The sequence below is a fragment of the Lytechinus variegatus genome, chromosome 11 (genome assembly GCF_018143015.1).
Source record: "Lytechinus variegatus isolate NC3 chromosome 11, Lvar_3.0, whole genome shotgun sequence".
NCBI classification, from domain to species: Eukaryota; Metazoa; Echinodermata; class Echinoidea; order Temnopleuroida; family Toxopneustidae; genus Lytechinus; species Lytechinus variegatus.
The window spans coordinates 29,660,757-29,682,608 of record NC_054750.1 but is presented as its reverse complement, the minus strand read 5'-3'; the positions used below and the strand labels follow the sequence as shown (position 1 = coordinate 29,682,608).

General features: G+C 34.8%; 1 protein-coding gene across 1 annotated transcript in view; it reads right to left on the bottom strand.

Moving 5' to 3' along the window:
- Nucleotides 1–21,566, bottom strand: part of LOC121423914 (receptor-type tyrosine-protein phosphatase mu-like) — a 53,141-nt gene extending 31,575 nt beyond the window's left edge. Inside the window, exons 1-10 of the mRNA XM_041619463.1 lie at nt 21,155–21,566; nt 12,215–12,535; nt 10,007–10,294; nt 8,680–8,817; nt 7,339–7,494; nt 5,030–5,167; nt 4,508–4,543; nt 3,225–3,509; nt 650–964; nt 84–157 (exon numbers count right to left, since the gene is read on the bottom strand). Coding sequence (XP_041475397.1) covers nt 84–157; nt 650–964; nt 3,225–3,509; nt 4,508–4,543; nt 5,030–5,167; nt 7,339–7,494; nt 8,680–8,817; nt 10,007–10,294; nt 12,215–12,535; nt 21,155–21,260 — 1,857 coding nt within the window. The 5' untranslated portion in view covers nt 21,261–21,566. The remainder of the gene's footprint in view (nt 1–83; nt 158–649; nt 965–3,224; nt 3,510–4,507; nt 4,544–5,029; nt 5,168–7,338; nt 7,495–8,679; nt 8,818–10,006; nt 10,295–12,214; nt 12,536–21,154) is intronic.
- Nucleotides 21,567–21,852: the final 286 nt, after the last annotated feature.

Sequence of the window (21,852 nt, the reverse complement as noted above, 5' to 3'; positions counted from 1 at the left end):
TTGATTTCATTTATTTACTTTCATGTTTCTTTTCACATATTAAACCATGACCTTTCTAGAATATTCTTGAAAATGGTGATTACCTCCCAAGAAACCAAATATTCTCCAGGAGATGTTCCATTAGTGACGTTAATAGATGTTGGTCCCTCAACAGGAGCTAAAACCACAAAATAACATCAAAATAATATCTGTTACATCAAATTAAGCTTCATCTATAGTCTATTTTCCATTTCATATTCGTCAGAGATATTACCATAGCTGTAGAGTATGTCTGAGACGCTAAGAGATGATTTTTCATTATACCTGATTTGTTTTTCGTTAATGAAATGATAAATTCACAAGTTATAAAGAACATTTCATTTCATATATTTTACATTATTGAACAGAGTCATCGATCATATATACAAAATATGATACATTTTTTTCATTTATCTAAACAATTAATGCAATTTTCATATTTTTAAAATACTTATTAATATCAAACCTTAATTCATACAAAATCAGAAAAAGAATTTGTTTATCCATCACATCCTATCTAAATTGAAAAAAAATGGAAAACAATAGCATTGCAAGATATAAGTAGAGGCTAGTCTAATGTTGACTAGAAAGGCATATATTAGATATATAAAAGATTTTTTTCTACACTTACGCGAGCACTGCGTTGTGCCTAGGACCTCCAAACGAGGTCCCCCACCCCCTACACCTGGTCTAACCGCTACTACAGCGAACACATAGTCTGTATCGGGACTTAGACCAGTCACGGTCTCAGATGGAGCTAGACGATCAGACCTTGGGGCTACTTCTTGTTCCTCTTCCTGTGAGTTGTCCAGCCTGTAATAGATACGGTATCTTTCAAGAGGAGGATCTCCTACATCCGTAGAGGCATCCCAAGCATCCCACATCAGTGTGATGGATTCATTGGTTGTGCTACTTACAACAGGGGGGCTTGGGAGCTCAGGCTGGGCTACAGAAGAACAAAATGAAACAAAAGGTTTTGAAAAATCTATCATTTTTCAAAGAACCAGGACATCAATTGTTTTACAATGTGTAGAAAACTAGAATAAATGAAAACATACAGGGTTGAGGCTAAATTATTTGCATGTGATGTTATACTATTCAAGTGGGGGGATGAACAATTGTCAATAGAATATATCTCCCCCATAAAAAAAAAAATAGGTTTGCCTTTTGGATTTACGCTAGTGATTTCCACTATTACCTTCAAAATATTGTGGAAGAAAATATTTTAGAAATTAAAGATCCTACCTGCATATCAAAAATAAAAAAAAATCCTAATCCCAATAGCCAATCCAACTATACAAAACCAACAAAAATAAAATTTCATATGAATTATCTTAAATCTTTATTTGAATTTTATAATAATATTAATCAGCTTTTCATATAGCAACTAGACATTTAAGTGCGACTCTAAGTCATACTTAAATCTTTGTGAAAACACCCCCGGGTCACTTGATTCATAGCTTCTTAGCAGCCTGTTAGGCACACACTTGCTATATAAACGAACCAACCACAATGATGGTTGTTTCCTACCAGTACCCAATTAGCATATTAGCATTAATGACTAAAAATGATATTATAAATTGCACTGAAGAGAAATACTATTTTGCTGCACTTTAATTCTATAGTGTAGTAAGCATGGCCCTTGGGAAGCGGCAGTGCTGAGGGCCGATGCTGCATAATTCTCAAGATTTTTTTTTGCATGGGTTATTCTCTATAGGCTTCACCCACTGGGATTCTGGTAGGTGAGGAAAAATGTAACAAAATGACATTTTATAGCGAAACGTTTTTTTTTCCCTTGTCAAATTTCTCGGGTCCAAATTGACCCTCATTTTGTCGTGAAACCTTTTCTATTTTTTTGTGGTTTGTTAATTTACTTCAGCACCCCCGGTAAAAAAAAATTGTCAATCAATGGCAATGATATTGATCTTTTTATTATTATTATTATTTGTTTGGCGTCACCTGTGCCTGGGAGGCGAAAAGCGAACTGAATCACTATGACCCGCAGGTCTCTCCTCCCGATATAACTGATTGGGGGAATGCAGGTGGACCACTACACCGGGGTTTCCCCCTACTCTTATACGAATAGTGCAGTGGGTTCTTAACGTGCAAAGGTGGTGACTCTCCTCTACACGGGGCCTCCATTTAACGTCCTATCCGAGGGACGGAGTGTTTTCCATTGTAACATAGCCTGCATCTATGAAACATGGGAGAGACGTTAACACACAACGCACTGGCTTCAGTCATCCGCCCGGGGTGGACTCGAACCCACGATCTTTGGTTCGACGGGCAGACGCGTTACCGACTGAGCCAACACCGCTCTCAGATTTGCAAAGACCAGTATGCATAACATGGAACAGGCTTACATTTCATGACCTAGTCAGTCTTGAAAAGGACTGTTAGATTGTGCAGTAACAGCAATTGCTATTAAAAGGTGAGAAAGAAAAAGAGGGAAGTGATAAATATCTTTAATGACATAATGTAAAGTTCTTCTTCTCCTCCTCCTTTATTCTCCTTGTCCTCCTCCTCTTCCTCCTTGTCCTCCTCCTCGACCTCTTCCTTTTCTCCTTCTTCTTATTCTTCTTCTTCTTTGTCTTTTTCTTCTTATTCTTCTTCTGATATCCCGCTCTTATTATCATTGTTGTTGTTATTACTATTATTATTAAGATATTATTATTATCATTGTTCTTATCACTAATATTACTATTATATTTATTATTATTATCATCATCATTATTATTGCTATTCTCATTATTATTATTATTATTATCCTTCTTTTTCTTCTACCACTATAATCTTCAACGGGCTCTGCAGCCTATCTCGAAGAGGAAAATGACTGTAAATCAAATCAGAATTCCATCACTTTGAGCAGAAAAGAAGGTGACTTGAAATGAGTTGAGAACTCCTGATCGAGTTGAGTAAATGACTAGGAAACAAAATGAGTTGAAAAAAGCTGACAGGTACTAGCATCGGTGATTCCTCTGCACCAAGTCATCAATTCCCATCTGGTTCAATCCTTCCAAGAACTTCATCTGGTATCACAAAAGATTTACCTTACAATTTTGATTGATATTACTCAATCATTCAACAGTTGTTTTCAGAATTAATCATAAATGACGTGTAAGCTTCATCTATGGAACAATGCTAAAGTTTGATATCTCTGATGTTTCCCCTTCCCTTTAAAACAAAAGTACATCAATTTTTCTTACTAAATTCTCCATCAGCAGTGACGGTCTCACTCCAGAAGTTGTTTACATCAGAGAGGGAGCAGTAAAATAATTCTCCAACTTTCACATCAAGAACAAGAAATGCAAACTTTCCACTTGGGGCAACTTCTAATGACGTAATTTTTTCTTCTGTATAATTCCCACTGCCATATTTCCGGTAGAGATAGACCAAAGGAGTTGCTGTAGAGAGGTAATTCTGACCTTCTGGGCAACAGAAGAAATTGGAGTATTGTCCCTTGTTGGTTTTCTCATGTTCAAGAGTGAGAGCTAAATTTAAAAAAAAAGTAAATGAATACTGGTAACTGCAATTATAAGAAATAAATATATTCAAATGGAAATTGATACAGACGTGCAGCATGTAACCTCAAGCATACTGCCAAAATATACTACAAGGGGAAGATCGGACAGTTCATGGAGCGTATAATGAATCGCTCGGGAAAAGCGCACCACAGCATGAGGTATAAAGTATCTACCTTTCTTTACCTTGCGTATCGCAATATGATTGGGTACAAAGCATATGAGAGAAATGTTGAAGGGGTGTAGAAATAGACAATTTGTACATTTTAAGACTTTTTTCTCCAATTTGCTTTTCTTAAATTAAAGATGAATATATTTCAACGGTTTCTGGGTAACAAAAGGTGGAATTATTTCTATGCGCCGCCCTTTTGCCCTCTCCAAAATCCCCTCTCTCATTTTCCACATATGTTTAATACACAGCAGCGGGCCGATGTGCAATGTTGTACTTACTCAACGCTAGTGGGCGCCCTTCCCAATGAGCATTAATTGAGCATTTCAAAAAATCGCCAGTGTCCATCTTCCCCTTGTAGTATGTTTGGTACAGCTAACAGAGGTTCATATGTAATGTAAACCTGTACAATTATCACAAGATGTTCAAGCGACCATGTTGAGTCTTACAATTTTTGTGTAAAAGTTTGTTTCAACATGTGAATTACTGCATTGAGATGTGATCGATAGACATTTTGCTTGTTATTCCCCTATAAAACAAATTAATGCACATTCTTAAATGAAATTTACACTTACTCTTCTTTTGGAATGGAAAGTCAACATACATGTATATGCATGTCAACTATTAAAAAAGACGTATGGGGAGTAGGGGCTATTCTTAGCATTATCATGTTTATGGGCCTTAAATAACAACAAAGAAAAAATGCTAATATAAGATAGTTCAAGAACATTTATCTTTTGTGTGTATCCTGAACTATATTTATCATGTAACGTAGATTGATATCAAAAACGATACTTACGTTCACAATTAGGCCCATATCTACCAATCATACATTCTGTAAAGAAAAGAGTGCATTCGAATGAACTTTTTCTGCAAACAATTAATAAGCAATAAACTTGAGAAAATGAAATATGTCAATACTACACTTGCAATGTCACCATCATTAAATCATTTTAATCCAATTAACATTGCAATCGGGGGGGGGGGGGGAGGGGGGCACATTTATGATAATTTCACTGCTAACATAAATCTTGAAGATTGAAATAGATCATGTATCACATAATACTGTTGGCGAATCTTATGTAATAATGGGATTTTCAAAAAAATCTATGAAACATGAAACCAGCCTACAGATATTCAAAAAATTGAAATTCCATGAGCAGACAGATGCCTCCATATGCATGTACAGTAAATGAGTTTAGTCTACAGTGAAAAGCTCTGATAAATTGTGCATATCTAATACAGATGCTGATTACTGTTGAAACTGTAAATGTGCTTGAGATACAATCAAACGAGCAATAGAAACCTGTTATAAGCTAACCTTGACAATTGGTCCCCGTCCATCCTTGTTGGCAATCAGAAGAGCTTCCTGAACAGACACCAGTAAACCGATCGCATTCACCAGATACACAATGGCATGTCTCGCTACAGCTAGCTCCAAACTCTCCGATGTCACATTCTAAAATAACACCATTCAGAGGAAAGACATGATGAAGATTGATTTTAATGATTCCATCAGCATTATATTTGGGGTAGGGACATACAGACGTAGTAATAATATTCCGCATATTTAGTGCTTAATACTTCAGAACGACGTCTCTTAAGGCCTGGTCACACCGCCCGAGCGTTGTTAGAGCGGTCTTGGAGCGGTAGGGAGAGAGGGTCGAATTTCGCTCACAAAATTGAAGGAAAAATCGAAAACGAAAATCGACATAAAAAAAACAATCGAAATCGAAAATTGTGAACGGTAGCAAGCGGTGATGATTTTTTTCTCTCCGCTTCACGACCGCTCCAACAATGCTCGGGCTGTGTGACCAGGCCTTAAGTGCGTTACAAATGTATGAATACCCCGGTCATCGGAACCTTGCATGCCCGCATACAATGTATGCAAATTCTCCACTCCCTGGGCAGCATTCCAACAAGAGTTCCAAGACTCATATGCTGGGCATACTACATATAGGCTTTCGCATCCTACCGGGTACCCATCTAACACCTGGGTGGAGAGTGGCAAATTGTGGATTGACGCCTTGCCAAAGGACGCTAAGCCACGATGGGATATAAACACACAACCCCCTGATTACAGGGCGAGAGTCAGAATCGCTACACCACAACGCTTCACACTGTATACTAATGCTGAACTGAAATATACAGAACCAAAATGTGAGCCACCAGTAAATCTCTGTAAAATCATAAAGAAAAGTGACATTTTTTTCATATTTTCAACTAAGATGTATAAAACTCAGTCAGCATGTTTACATTTTGACTAATATGATAGAAATCTATTGAGGAAACAATATCCTGTGTTTAAACTATGAGGCCAAAAAAAGCTGTACTTTATTACAGGAAGCATAAATTGCAGTGGTTGACTACCATTTTTCTTTTCACTTATAGTGCTTATCAGCAATTAAATAGACCTAGATCTTTTTTCTCTTTCCTCTTATCTCTTTTTCCTCAAAGAATCTAGAATATTGTATGATATCATCACTGCAGATAATTATCTTCGTTAGCAGGTGGGTGTTCAAGAGGAAAATTCAGACCCTCTAGTAAAATGAAAATCCATATTTTATTGTTCAAAATACACATGAAATTAAATATTCAGAAAATTTACTTTGCCCAATTGATCGTGGGCCTGGCAGCCGCTGTGCAGAGCCAGATCGACGAGGCGCTATCCCCGTAATCATTGAACGCCAAACAGGGTAGCAGCAACTTCCATCTTTTAACGTCTTTTGGTCTGACGCGGCCGGGGTTTGAACCCCGACCTTCCAGTTGTGAGATGGATGCTCTAACAACTGAGCAAACACACCAATAACAGTAAAATATACTTATAAGGATAATATAGACTCAAAACATTAATTCAAACCACCAGGACTAAACATAGAACTTTGGAAGCATATAAATATATTTTTGTAATGACTCCAATTTCTTTCTGAATTAATGTGTTTATGCTGCAATATAAAAATGGAACAAGGTCATTGTGTTGATTCCCATGTACATGGGAATACCCATTTTTACCCATTGAGCCAAATGAGTAACACTTAATGTTGCATGAAAATGATTATACAGTGCCCCTAAAAAAAGAAAAAAAAGTTTCCAAAATGAGATATCACAACTCATCTACATGCAATACACTTTGATTACAAATTTGATACTACAGGTACGTGTAAATATAATATAAGACCAATTCAAATTTGGTCTCAAATTATATGCACATGCAAGCTGTGGGCACATTACAACCAAACAATACTGTCATATCAAAAACTCATGCACACGTAAATCCGAATCCACTCTCATTTAGAAATTTGAATATATTAAAAGATATGCTAATAAGCCATCCCATTTTACATCTATAGGCTTGTATCCATGCAAATCTTGACCAATTTTTTTGTGCAACTTGAATTTGATATCGAAATTTCAAAAATCTTCTTGCTCACCTAGATGCACAAAGTTTTATGTCATACATGTAGGTATTAAAATGAAGAAAAAAGATGAATTCATGATATAGTAAATGAAATACCAATAACTCTTTCACCTACATTGAAGAAAATAACCGAGAATCTTGTTTTTTATGAGACACACTGTAAGAGGCCTATTAACAATGTTTTACTGAAGTCCTAGTATAGGTTACCACACCTGTAGTACAGTCCAATCCTTTATATCCTGGTGTACAAGAGCATCCATAGGGGTCTGGCACACAGACCTGGAGCCCAATACAAGCCGTCTTATCATCTGAAAGATCATAGTCACATCGGTACTCGCAGTTACGACCAAAGCGATTCCCACCACAAGCTATAAAATTAGAAACACAAAACAAAACAAAAATGAAAATATTGATGTTACAGCTAAATTCTCATGCAATTAAATCCCATTTTTATGTCTTCTGCTACTGTCTTTGATTTCTAAAATGATAATATCAACAACTTTTCTAATTTGTTTTCTTCTTAACACCCGGTTTGGGGTAAGTCTTGCTCTTCTCTTTATAAAAATGTTCACTTCGAGAGTGGCAAAGTGTGGATTAACGCCTCGCCAAGGGACGCTCGGACCGCGGTGGGATTCAAACACACGACCCTCTGTTTACAAGGCAAGAGTCAGAACCACTACACCACAGCTCTTACACAACCATGAATAGGTCTACATCTTAATCATGTATTTCCTTTTGTTTTCATCCCACACGGTCTAATCCAATTTTATGTTTAATCAGTTTGTTTACTAACCATTTGCATAATAGCTTTTTAGTACATTTACCATTTTATCTCATTTCCAGTTAGGTAAATACCCATTTTGTCAGGATATTCTTTTGGTCTTTGATCTAACAACAATTAAGTCTATACAGACAGATGAACTTTTAATGAGGCAGATTTTCATTTCACAAGGAAAAAAAGTACACATAGTGGAAATAAGACCGATTTGGTATTGGACGAAGTAAGAACAAGAGTAGATGGTACCGGAACAAGCATATGTAGACCAAATGGTAATAAGACCAAACTCATAGGGAAACCAAATGGGTGAGGCCTTGTATCAGAATGATCTGAGAGATAGATAGACCAAATGCTTGTATAAACCAAGGTTGGTATTCAATTAAAAGTTTTGAATTTGTAAGTATTTCAGTTAGCATTTTATTTGGCTAAGCAAAATGCTCAACTCGTATGCAGATCATATATCTTTACTTTATTAAGCCAAATTTAAGCAAAAGACTTACTAATAACCATTTTGACGTCATAAAGTTGAGCCAAATAACGTGTAATGTATGAATGCATCTGTGCGAAGAATATGTAACTGTGCGCAAGCCAGCCAGACTTAAGTCTTGTAGGCGGCAGACTATGATTTAAGCTAAATACTTAGCCAAACAATGAAACTGAATACCAAAGATGGATTTACTTAAGCAAAATACTGAGCAAAATACTTAATTGAAAACCGGTTCAAATGAATATAAACCTAAGAATATCATCCATGGGATGTCTGTGTATATCTCACCCATTTCACAGTAATTTCCCTGAAAGCCTGGAGGGCAGATACACTCCCCTGTCTGATCATGACATATTCCTCCATTATAACATGATGGACATTGCTGTGTACATCCTCTAGATTCATCATAACGACCAGCCGGGCATGCTGAAAACATAATAGAATGGTATACCTTCAATCCTTCATTAAAGAAAATAACAATAGGCGGGGCGGTGCTGCACCAGCCTGAGTTTGCTCAATATCAAGATTTAGCCCCATCGGCCCTCTTCACGATCAATTTCAAGATTCAAGAAACCCTGTATCCACCATTGCAAGGAGAGCGATTCCTGCTCGAGCAAGGCATCAATGTCTGACGCCCTGAATAAGTATTCCGAGTTCATCTGCACCTGCGAATTAATGGGATAATTTGTAAAATTGCCCGCTATTATGCAAATAATCCCAAGTTGACTTGGGATTGCAATCTTGTGATTAATCCTGCAAACTAGCGTGATAATTGCATCTCCATTACAAATAATCTCGAGATTGTTCAGATCGGAATAATTTGCAGAAAAAAGCGTGCTAATTTGAGAACTCGGGCTGGTGCAGGCGGTCCTATTCAAACACTAAATACATAAACAAACATGGTCCTGTAGGTATTGATGGATTGCTAAAAACAATTAAGGTGCGTCTTAAAGCATTTATGCTCATCTGACATGATCACCACGCACGCACCCTTACTCAGGTAGGTGCCAATTGATTATTGACCAGTGACGATATCTATGTGATACCCCTGCAAATTAAATACCGACTCTGTATTCTCCATATCCAGTACAAATGATAAAGCATAAAAGGCAAGTATATATGAAATTGTGTCAAACGCAATTTTCATTCAGTCGCGGGCTATAAATACACGAAATGATATATGTAAGAATTTCTTTTCAATATGGCCATGTTTAAATACTCAACTTCCAAGTACAAATAGTCTTGTTCTCTTAAATACATGAAATAAGCAATAGAATACTACGCCAACTGTGTATGCTGGTCTGATCTAAGGGGGGCTACCTACTTCTTACTATAAAGTCCATTAAGGCCTTACACAAACTGCAGCCATAATATTAGTTGAAATTATAGAAATAATCTCAAATATCTACACAAATATTGTTATTGCTGAATTTATGAAATTGTTCAGTAATAATCATATAGTCTTAATATCTTTTCTTTTGTAACATGGCTATCAATTCTCTGGAATTATTGGTCTTATTCTTTTTGTTTTTCTAGTGCACCCTGGATTGAAATTTTTCTTGAAAATTAGGTATTATGCCTATTCCCAACCAAAAAAGATCATCTAATGGCTTACCTCTGACAATCAATCGAAACAATCCAGCTCTTGCCAGCCCTCTCTCACCCATCAAATGAAGCTCATACACACCCTCATAAGAGGTGTTTACCTCTCCATCTATTGTATACACAGATAAATCTTCAAAAATTGTATCCTGAGAAAAGGTATCGAGGGAGGATGCTGTCCCATTGAACCGCCAGTTCTTGATAGTGTTACTCGGAGTAACCTCAGTAAAATCAACAGTCACATTCACATCTCCCTTGTTAACTGTCTTTGAGAACCTTCCAGAAGTGGGCACAAACTTAGCTGCAGGGAGAAAAAAGACAGAAATAATCAGATAAGAGTTTATTTTACATTTTGATTAATTAATGACTTACATTCTGAAATCAATCAGAAACCATCAACCTTGGTCGACCTTGTCATGAAAGAGTTTTTTAGTCCAATCGCATTAAAAAAAGAACAAGTGGAATGCCTCTGGCCGTCTCACCTGCACCACGCGGTTCAATATAGCAGCAGTGCTGACTTTGAATACTACTCTAACTCGCACAAGATGTTCAGTGATACATGGTTACTCTTATGTCCACTTTTTATGAACTAGACCAATAAACTTACAGAGATATGATGGTTATTCAACAAAAAAACCCAACATGGCCAAAGTTCATTGACCTTACATGACCTGTGACCTTGATCATGTGACCTGAAACTCGCACAGGATGTTCAGTGATACTTGATTACTCTTATGTACAAGTTTCATGAATCAGATCCATAAACTTTCAAAGTTATGATGGTAATTCAACAGATACACCCAGTTCGGCCAAAGTTCATTGACCTTTGACCTTGGTCATGTGACCTGAAATGCGCACAGGATGTTCAGAGATACTTGATTACTATAATATCCAAGTTTAATGAACTAGACCAATAAACTTTCAAAGTTATGATGGTAATTCAACAGATACCCCAAATTCGGCCAAAGTTCATTGACCCTAAATGACCTTTGACCTTAATCATGAGACCTGAAACTTGCACAAAATGTTCAGTGATGCTTGATTACTATTATGTCCAAGTTTCATGAGTCAGGTCCATAAACTTTCAAAGTTATGATGGGAATTCAACAGATATCCGCAATTCGACCAAAGTTCATTGACCCTAAATGACCTTTGACCTTGGTCATGTGACGTGAATCTCGTGCAGGATGTTCAGTGATACTTGATTAACCTTATGTCCAAGTTTCATGAACTAGGTCCATATATTTTCTAAGTTATGATGACATTTCAAAAACTTAACCTCAGGTTAAGATTTCGATGTTGATCCCTCCAACATGGTCTAAGTTCATTGACCCTAAATGACCTTTGACCTTGGTCATGTGACATCAAACTCTAATAGGATGTTCAGTAATACTTGATTAACCTTATGGCCAAGTTTTATTAACTAGGTCCATATACTTTCTAAGTTATGACGTCATTTCAAAAACTTAACCTCAGGTTAAGATTTGATGTTGACGCCGCCGCCGCCGTCGGAAAAGCGGCGCCTATAGTCTCACTCTGCTTCGCAGGTGAGACAAAAACCTTTTCGAATGCTACATCCTTATACCTTATGTCTTTGCATGTTCTTGTGTAAATTGCTTTGTAATTTCTTTTTATATTTGAAATGTCAAAATATAACATCCTTATGATTCAACATATAAATCCTTGAAATCAATTTTCCTGACCCATGAACAGTTTCTAAAAATCCCTGATCATCTTTTGGGTTTTTATTAAGGTGAACATGTATTCTGGAAAAGACATATTCTTTCATAAAACATAAATTGAAACCCAAATACACCAGAGATTTTGTCACTTTATATTTGGAATTAGAAAGAAGTACTTGTAAGCGTCCGGTAGTTAATCACAGTTCTTTATTCTTATTTAAGTTTTGTGACTTTTATTCATTTGGCAAATTTCATAGTCAATTCACAGAGCATCATTCTGTATTTCTTCATAACTCTTAAAAATCCAGTATAGAGGTCAGTCACACGAGGCATATCTCTGACGTGTGCACATATACACGTAGATGAAAATTTACACTCTCATTCTTATTAAATATATATTGTTTTATTCCATTTATTTATTTTATTTCTGGCAAAAGAAAGACAAGAAAATTAAAACACTCATCAAATCGATGGCCACGCATTTGGATCAATAAATATATTTTAAGGTTGATATTTTAAACCATTAATATGCCTCTTACCATCAGATCTAACAAAGATAGTTGGTACTGCTGAGTACTCTCCATTAAGTGATGAAGCGCAGTAAAAGACACCGTATGACCTGTGTTGACTTGTATTTAGGTTTACTCTGTATACTTGAATTGAAGGATTACCAGCCATGAAGGGCATACTTTGTGGTGGATTAGCATTAGCTGGGTTTTGAATATTATTGTATGTATAGACATATCGCCCGATAGAAACGGATGCTTGTAAATCAGGGGCACTCCTGTAACATTCAAAGAAAGGTTGAACAATCTCTGTGCTTGTGAAACCTCGGCTAACTGTAGACATGTATGGCTCTCCTGTAAAGTGATAAAAATAGAAATTTGGTTAGATGACACAGCCTGTCGAACATAATATATTTATAGCACCATCTACAGTTTGCAGAACTTGACCTAATACAAATATCAAAAGGACTTAATAAGAGACGGGGAAAACTGGGGGGTGGGGGTTGAATGTTACCTATTGCCACCAAAGGTTAACTACCATCACGAACATCTGCTCACTTCTGTCAAATAAGGTCGGCAGTGGACACTCAACTTCACATGACTATTGAAAGGAGTGCCTATATTCATTACAGAACTACACTCTTAAAAATATTGGGTAAAAATGCTCCATGATGGTAATTATGTATCCAACCAACATTTGGCATTTCTTTTGGGCATTATTATTTATCCAGTGTGATGAAAATTTTGCTCATTCTAAAGTAATTTCTGCTTATTTTTTAACCTTACTGGACAATATATTTCCCGCATTGGGTAAAATACTACCCCAAATTGGTTGGATACATAATTACCCTCATGCTGGTTAAAATTTTGCCCATTTTTTTTTACAGTGTATGGTTGCCATTGAAAATGAATAATTGTTGTTTTGTTTTTTGGTTATTGTTTTCATTTGATTTTAAAGCAAATTACAATCATTTTAAGGTTGCACACACTGCCATTGAACACAATGCAACAACCTTTAATTTCATAACACATAGGAAAAAGTGTTAAACATGAACTTGATCGACACAGATAAGACCACTATCCCTTGAACTATGTACTCTTTCTTGAACATGTTATAAAATCATTTCCCATCATTCTATTATTACTTTCTCATCTGAACTACACAGAAATGAAACATACTTTTGTTCTTTTAATACTCTTTAATAATTCTTATCATTTGCATATATTTTTATATGAAATATGTTTGTTCGTGATTATTTGATTTCAAAGTTTATTTTCAGCTTTGAATTTGTATATATTTGGGAATGAATTGAATGAAATATATTTAAATGAACTTTTACAACCAATATTAGATAGTTAGTTCTGTCTTTAAACAAATTCGACTTCATTTGTTTGAATGGGTGATGGATGATTACATGCCTGATATCCCTCCATAAATGGAGGAACTTTGAAGCATCTATCTGAAATAGAAGTAAATAAAATTGTTATTTTTTGCTATCAGTATCATATGGATGGATTTTTAATTAGATTTGACCATATGATATCAACAAGATTCTTTCATAAAACTATGTGAATAAAAATCAATTATCCATACATCAAATATAACAAGCCAGAGTAATTTAGCAAAGCAAACATGGTAAAATTCCTATGAAAGCACAATGTAAATACTCTTTAGAAGACCAGAAAATTTTATGGGGTTTTTTGTAATTACTTTTAAATTGACATTGTTAATTCATTAATATATTTTCATTTTTTATTATTTTTTCTTTTAAAAGAGTCTTTGAAAAATGACATTATCAGTCAGTGATCAATTAATGGTGCAGACAAATCTTTTCCTAAAATTCAAACTCAGCCCATTTCATATACTCGAATAGATTTTGAAAGAAGAAAAAGGATGCAGATAACATATTTTGATCTAACAACTGACCAAATTCATATAAAAACTAAAATTAATTTTCATATTCTTTACATCAATATTGTTTAAGGGGAATCTAGTGAGGATACTGAATAGTGATAGAGTATATTGTAAAGGTAGAGTAAAATTCACTGAGCAAAATGCTGAAAATTTCATCAATACATGATAGAGCCCAGAGCTAAGTTTAAAGTTCAGCAATATTATGTGAAATGCACATGCACGCTAACCTGAATGGAGCATAGTGGCCAAGCAGATTTATTATTTTTTTTCAATATTAGGTACTATTTAAACAGAGTAGCCCCTTCAGTAGTCAAATACTGTTGTGCTTTGGGGCCCTTTATAACATCCTTTCTATTTTTAATTGTTCCTTAATCTGTTACTATTATATTTGTACTTTTCTCTCTCTCTTTCTTTCACTGCACTTTGGCTACTCTGCCGAGTCGATTTGGCGCATTACAAATCACATATTATTATTATTTATTAAAACAAAACAAAATACAAGCATACTTATAGACAATACAAATTATGGAAAATGCAAATCCTAAAAGTAAACAGATGAAAATTTCCGGTATACACCTAGTAATTGAAAATTTTATATGAACTTGAGAATAATGTAACCCATAGCTACTTGTAGAAAGCGATAGGATAGGGGAAAGACAGATAGAAGGTAAGAATGAGATGAGGTCAAGAAGAAAATAGAGAGCCAGAGCAGAAGAAGAAGGCACATCACCATTCGTTAATAATAATAATAATAATATGAACATTTGTAATGTGCCGGTATCCATCATAAAAAGATGCTCATGGTGCATATGGCGCATAGTTAATACTATATTATATCTAACAATACCTACCAAGTCCACACTGCACGGATCCAGGCTTAACAAAACCAGATCTACCGCGGTCAGGGACCAACCAAACTCAGAACCAGCTTTCAAATCAAAACCCAAGAGAATTCTAATTGAAAAGAAATGAAATATATCCAAAATCTGGCTAGTCCCTAACCACAGCCATCCAGGAGCTGTCCTGAGTTAAATCAGTATTATAGTCAAACCATTTTTTGTTTTCATTCTCGGGGGACAAAATATGAATATACTAGTAATTCACATTTTGTTTAAATACAATTTTAAGTAGGGATGCGATGTCCATCATTACTTTGCTCACTGAATATAGATGGGCATAGACATGTTATCGATAAACCAAAAATAATGCAACCAAAATTTTCAGTGATGGGTTTGTCTTATTTCATGTTATCAATTAAAATCACATTTTAAGACTGGATTACCCTTTAATCCCTTACTCTCCCTTCACTTTCTGATCAATAAATTTATATTTGAACGTAGATCCACATTTTGGATGCTTAATGGAACAAGTGGATATCCAACTTAATCAACAAAGTTTCATACAGTGTATAGTATGAGACAGACCCATTGGCCCGAATTCAAAAAGGTGGTTTTTGCAGAAACCATGGTTTCAAACGAAACCACCTTTGTGAATTCGGGCCATTGTGTCTGGACTGGTCTAGAGTCTAGACCATTATATTATGTATAAGTACAATCGTAGTAACTATTTAATGGCATATTATTCAATACATAATTCATGACTGAATATGGAAATTTTATAGTCCATATGCTATAGGCAGTCATAATGTAATAATGTTCATCCAAGCACGAAATGTATATTGTAGCAAGCCAGGAAAGTCTAGTCTGTCATTAAATCCTTGTAAAGTTGTAACAAAGCCAATCATGTCAATAAAGGATGTCACAAGTAGTTAGTCAGAAGCAATGTAAAGCAGCAGCAGTAGCTTTTAATGTGAATTAGGTTTTTGGTACATTTGAAGGTTATGGAGTTTCAAAGTTTGAAGTCATTGCCAGATGCAGGGTGCTACATAAGCACTTGCCCGATTGCCCGGGGCAAGTAAAAGTTAAAGTCGGGCAAGTGTTTTGAGGTAAAGGCCAAAAAACTACTTGCCCGAAAAAAATTCTCACACTGAATTAATACCAAAATTAAATTTGGTCATGGCTGGCAAGAAAAAAATCACTTTGTAAAAAGGAATACAAGTACAAGGTACATCAGTTAATGTCAAAAGAGAGAAAAAGGGGTAATGGTTTATTTTATGAAACCGCAATATTTTCTTTTGAAGAGGTATAACTTTTCTCAAGGATTTTTCGGACAAGTGAAATAGATTTTCAGGCAAGTATATTCTAACTATTTAAAGTTTATGCTTCTAAGAGTTATGTAGCACCATGCCAGATGTATCATACCGTACATGCTTTGTGTCAAATTCCCAATTAAAATGTGTAGATTTAGGTCCCAACATTTTTGTTTTATTCAGTTGTATAAAATTTTTCAAGCACAGGCCTTGCAGGGGATATGATAATTTTAAGGTTAAGACCTTTGTTCATTCTTGTTATCATGAACAATATTAACACATGGTGCTCATGCATGTAAATCTGACAATCAATTTGAATTTGTTTACAAAAAATAAAGTTACTGGTGAATAATGTTAAACTTTTTAAAGTTAGAATCCTATACATGTAAGAAAAAATGTCATAATCTTCACTTCACACCATTGCATCATTACCAAGTGAATAATAAATAGTGGGGATTAAATATACTAATGTTCTACACTCAACAATAATGTGATATTTAATCTTCACTTAAATTACCGTACATATTTTCAACTCAGGCGTCACTATATTGAATTACTTCCTGGTAATATTCTGTAAGACACAGTGCATTAACCCTGCTATCTGTTTCAAGAATTATTGGCTGTTTGACAAAAAATAAATAATGTTCTGCCAACCAGTTCATACTCATTATTGTTTTCATATTTTCTGTAAGTGAAATTTACCATGAAAAAAACAGCTTCCCTTTTCATGTGTTCCCCTTGCATCAAGTTTCACTTTATACCACATGTTAAAGCAATAAAATTCCTCTCATTTATCCAGTCCAGTAAATGGAGGAAATAAATCTTTAAAAATGGAAATAACAACTCGCATACCACATATTGTTTATTCTGTTCCTTCTTCTCCCTTTCTCAAAATATTTCAATGAGTTTGCTACCTCTTATTAAAGTTTAATGTGGTGGATGATCTGGCTCTTTCCTAAGAGGAGGTTTGAACCCAAAACGATGAGCTGCAACGTAACTTGTCCTACCCCCCACCCCTCCCCTTGAATGGGTGTTGAAGTTTGATCCCACACTATCATTATTTTTAGGGAGCCCAAGATGGGGGTTCAAACCCCTACCATCCCCCCCCCCACCCCCAATCCCCAACTGCTGATTTGAATATACTTGATTTTAGCCTGAAGATACAAAGCGCAACTATCATTACCCAGACTTGAGTTGAGCTGAAATGTTCTTCAGAAGCACTTTGTGCATTCAAGGAATTACAAGGAGTGTCAGTGGCAGTGTGGAAAATGTATCAGATGCATAATCGCTTTATTTTTTCATACATGAGGGAATACGTGTCTTCTTTGTAATGAAATAAGTTACAACAATGAATATCTAATGCAATTAATCACTTTTCAATCCTTTTTTTTAGATCTTGGTAGAACTGTAACCTAATTTCATATAATAAAATACAAAATAACAAGTTGGGATATGTATGACATCATCAAGTTGCTCATTGAATATTCATGAAGACATGCCTAGAACTGTTTCACCGGAATAATGGAAATCTTTAAAACGCCATAACATGATTATTCCTAACTAGGATTTTGATCAAATTTTCAGTGTTTTGTTTGTTTGATTAATTTTTTATCTGTTTAAATCATAATATTCTCAGCCCGGAGCATCCATTTGAGTAGTGAACGTCCTGATCGAGCAAACGCTCAAGCTGCTCTTACTGAGCTCGAAAAAAACGCAAAGTTAGTGCTTAAAGGTCAAGTCCACCTCAGAAAAATGTTGATTTGAATCAATAGAGAAAAATCAGACAAGCACAATGCTGAAAATTTCATCAAAATCAGATGTAAAATAAGAAAGTTATGACATTTCAAAGTTTCGCTTATTTTTTACAAAATAGTTATATGAACGAGCCAGTTACATCCAAATGAGAGAGTCGATGATCACTCACTATACAATATTTCAATTTTTACAAATTTGACGATTAGGACCTCCTTGCCTGAAACACAAAATGTTAAAATAATGGAATTCCACGTATTCAGGGAGGAATGAAACTTCGTTTCTTATGACAATGACGAGAAAATAAAAATATTTCATATAATAAAATACAAAAGAAATAGTGAGCGAGTGATGTCATCACTTCCTCATTTGCATACCGACCGAGATGTGCATAACTGTTTTGTGAAATGAAGCAAAAATTTAAAATGCCATAACTTTCTTATTTTACATCCGATTTGATGAAATTTTCAGTGTCATGCATGTTGATTTTTTCTCTTTTTATTTAAATCAAGTTTTGGTGGGGTGGACTTGTCCTTTAAAGGCACAAGTGTGTGTCATAACTTTGCTTTACCCAAACCCAAAACAGAATACTCTCATCGCACTATCCAATACAGAGGTGCATCTCATTATAATACTCTTCCCCATCACATGAAATTATTAGAAAATATCGATGCCTTCAAAACAAAAAAAGGCCTTAAAAACATTTTCCAGACTTCTTGTAATTTTTAGTTCAGATCCCTCATTCTTACTTTCCTTTGTCATCTTGTATATTGTAAAAAAAATCCTACTTTTTCACATTTTGTCAACATCTTTATCGTAAGTCTACTAAGTTTTTTTCCTGTATTATCTTTACATGTATATCTATGTAAGGGACCCCTCTATAAAACAGCGTTAATATGTTATCAACGCTGAGTAGGGCAATCCCTCCATCTTTTTAATGATCATTTCTTTGTAATTAATTGTAAATATATCTATCGTTGTTGAAATTTTTAATTGACGGAAAATAAATACAATACAAGCAAAATGTTCACTTTATACATACGCTTTTAAGCAATGGCTTAATCGTGAAGCAAATGCTAGAAGGCAGTTAGGAATTGCTTGAACTTAGATACGTACTAGCAAAAGCAATTTTTCGCTCATTTGTATGCATGCGGAATCAAGCAAAAGCTTTTATAACAAAAGCAATTGCTGCTTTTATGCATCTCACCCATTATTTTGCTTTAAGAAATGACAACATAAAGATGGCTATAGGATAGGATACCCACAACCTAGAAGAGATAAGTTGATTCTTCAACGTATCAATCGAAACCACACAAATTGCATCATTATTAATAATGAAGAGACACTGTTTTGCTCAGTCTCAATTATATGTAATTAATTAAAGGGGAAGTTCACCCTGACAAAAATTTTATTGTAAAAATAGCAGAAAAAATAATAAAAAAATATTGCCGAAGGTTTGAGAAAAATTCATCAAATAATTAAAAAGTTATTAGAATTTCAATTATTTGATTTGTGACGTCATATGCGAGCAGCATTCCTACACAGCGAATGGTAGAAAATCAATGAAATGTCATTTTCTCAGAAAATTGAAAATGGTTTTCACTGTAACTTTTGTATATCAATAGACAAATGATTTCACACTAGATCATGAAAAGAAAACAAAATTAAGTCATCAGGAACCATACAAAATTTTAAATTCATACATTATATATTACATAACACATGGGGCAGCTGCTCGTTTATGACGTCACAAATCCAAAATTTTGAACTCTAATAACTTTCTTACTCTTTAACGGATTTTCCTCAAACCTTCACCAATATTTTTTATCATTTTTATGCTATTTTTACAACAAAGTTTTCTTCAGGGTGAACTTTCCCTTTAAGTGCTCACACGAACACAATACATCTATTGGCATATAATAGAGAAAGTCTAGGGTAGGATAATGAATGTTGTAGGAAAAGAAACAAGAAGGACAAATAAGGTTGGAAAGGGTTCTCAACTTGTCAAAGGGTAACTCATAGAGATAGAAAGAGTGTAAATTTAGGGGGAAAACGGTGACCAAAAGGAAGAATGGAGGAAGATAGTAATGAAAGAAGGTAAGAAAGACATTATAGAATATAACTAATGTAAGAAAGAGAGAATCAATAAAAAAGGGAACTTTGGAAAACAATGAATGATTGAACGAAAGAAAAAAGGAAAGACAGGAAGAAAGAAAGAAAGAAAGAAAGAAAGAAAGAAAGAAAGAAGAAAGAAAGAAAGAAAGAAAAGAATAAAAAATTAAGAAAAATAGATGGACAGATAGATATACACACAGATATATCGATAGACAGACAGACAGATAGATAGATAGATAGGAAAAGGAAGAAAGAAAGAAAGAAAGAAAGGAAAAAAGAAAGAAAGAAAGAAAGAAAGAGAGAAAGAAAGAAAGAAAGAAAGAAAGAAAGAAAGAAAGACAGACAGACAGACAGACAGACAGACAGACAGACAGACAGAAAGAAAGAAAGAAAGAAAGAAAGAAGAAAGAAAGAAAGAAAGAAAGAAAGAAAGAAAAGAATAAAAAATTAAGAAAAATAGATGGACAGATAGATATACAGACAGATATATCGATAGACAGACAGACAGATAGATAGATAGATAGATAGATAGATAGATAGGAAAAGGAAGAAAGAAAGAAAGGAAAAAAGAAAGAAAGAAAGAAAGAAAAGAGAAAGAAAGAAAGAAAGAAAGACAGACAGACAGACAGAAAGAAAGAAAGAAAGAAAGAAAGAAAGAAAGAAAGAAAGAAAGAAAGAAAGAAAGAAAGAAGAAAGAAAGAAAGAAAGAAAAGAATAAAAAATTAAGAAAAATAGATGGACAGATAGATATACAGACAGATATATCGATAGACAGACAGACAGATAGATAGATAGATAGGAAAAGGAAGAAAGAAAGAAAGAAAGAAAGAAAGAAAGGAAAAAAGAAAGAAAGAAAGAAAAGAGAAAGAAAGATAGACAGACAGACAGACAGACAGAAAGACAGAAAGAAAGAAAGAAAGAATGAATGAAATAAAGAGAGAAAGGAGAATGAAAGGCATGTGAAGAAAAAAAAAGAACTGGATCAATACATTGATAAATAACTCAAACTCATGTCAGAGAGCATTATCATCATATTGCTTACCGTGAACTAAAAGCGAAGATGATAGCATCAAATGAGAAAAGTATATCACCCGCATCACCAGCAGTGTCCAAGCAACGGGAGGCTCGCCAGACTTTCGGCCAGTCATCGCTTCCTATATTCGGCTTCACAGCCAACTTTACCAACACAATTAAAACTGGCGTAAATATCCAATTACGAATTCACGTTCCTTCTAGAGTAATCCAATTTATGAAAAGAATCCAATGATAACTGCAGTATACTATCCACAAAGCCAAACCAGATTTGTAATCATTTGTTTGACGAACTGTCACGCACTATTAGTATCACACTCGCAAAATATTTTATAAACACCAAAACAATGCTTCAATTATGACTGACTAGCGCTCATTGTACAGTACAGAAACCCATCCACGCATTCAAAACTTGCATTGTTTGCAAGCAGCATCCGTCTCTATTCATACTCGGAAAACATGTCAATAAATAATTTCGAAAATGAAACGAATCTATGGTTGTAAATAAATCAGGGAAGCTGTGAAACGTTCCTTGACAAAATAATTTTTCTGGTGCTTTTATGTTCATCATTATATTTTGCTTTGCAAAATCTATCTTCGGAAATAATACATGTAGGCCTATACCTACTCCATAAGTCTTGTCTCCCTTCTCTAAATAACTAGAGAAAAATTCGCAGAGGAAAAGCTCATGTACTTAATCAGTTCTCA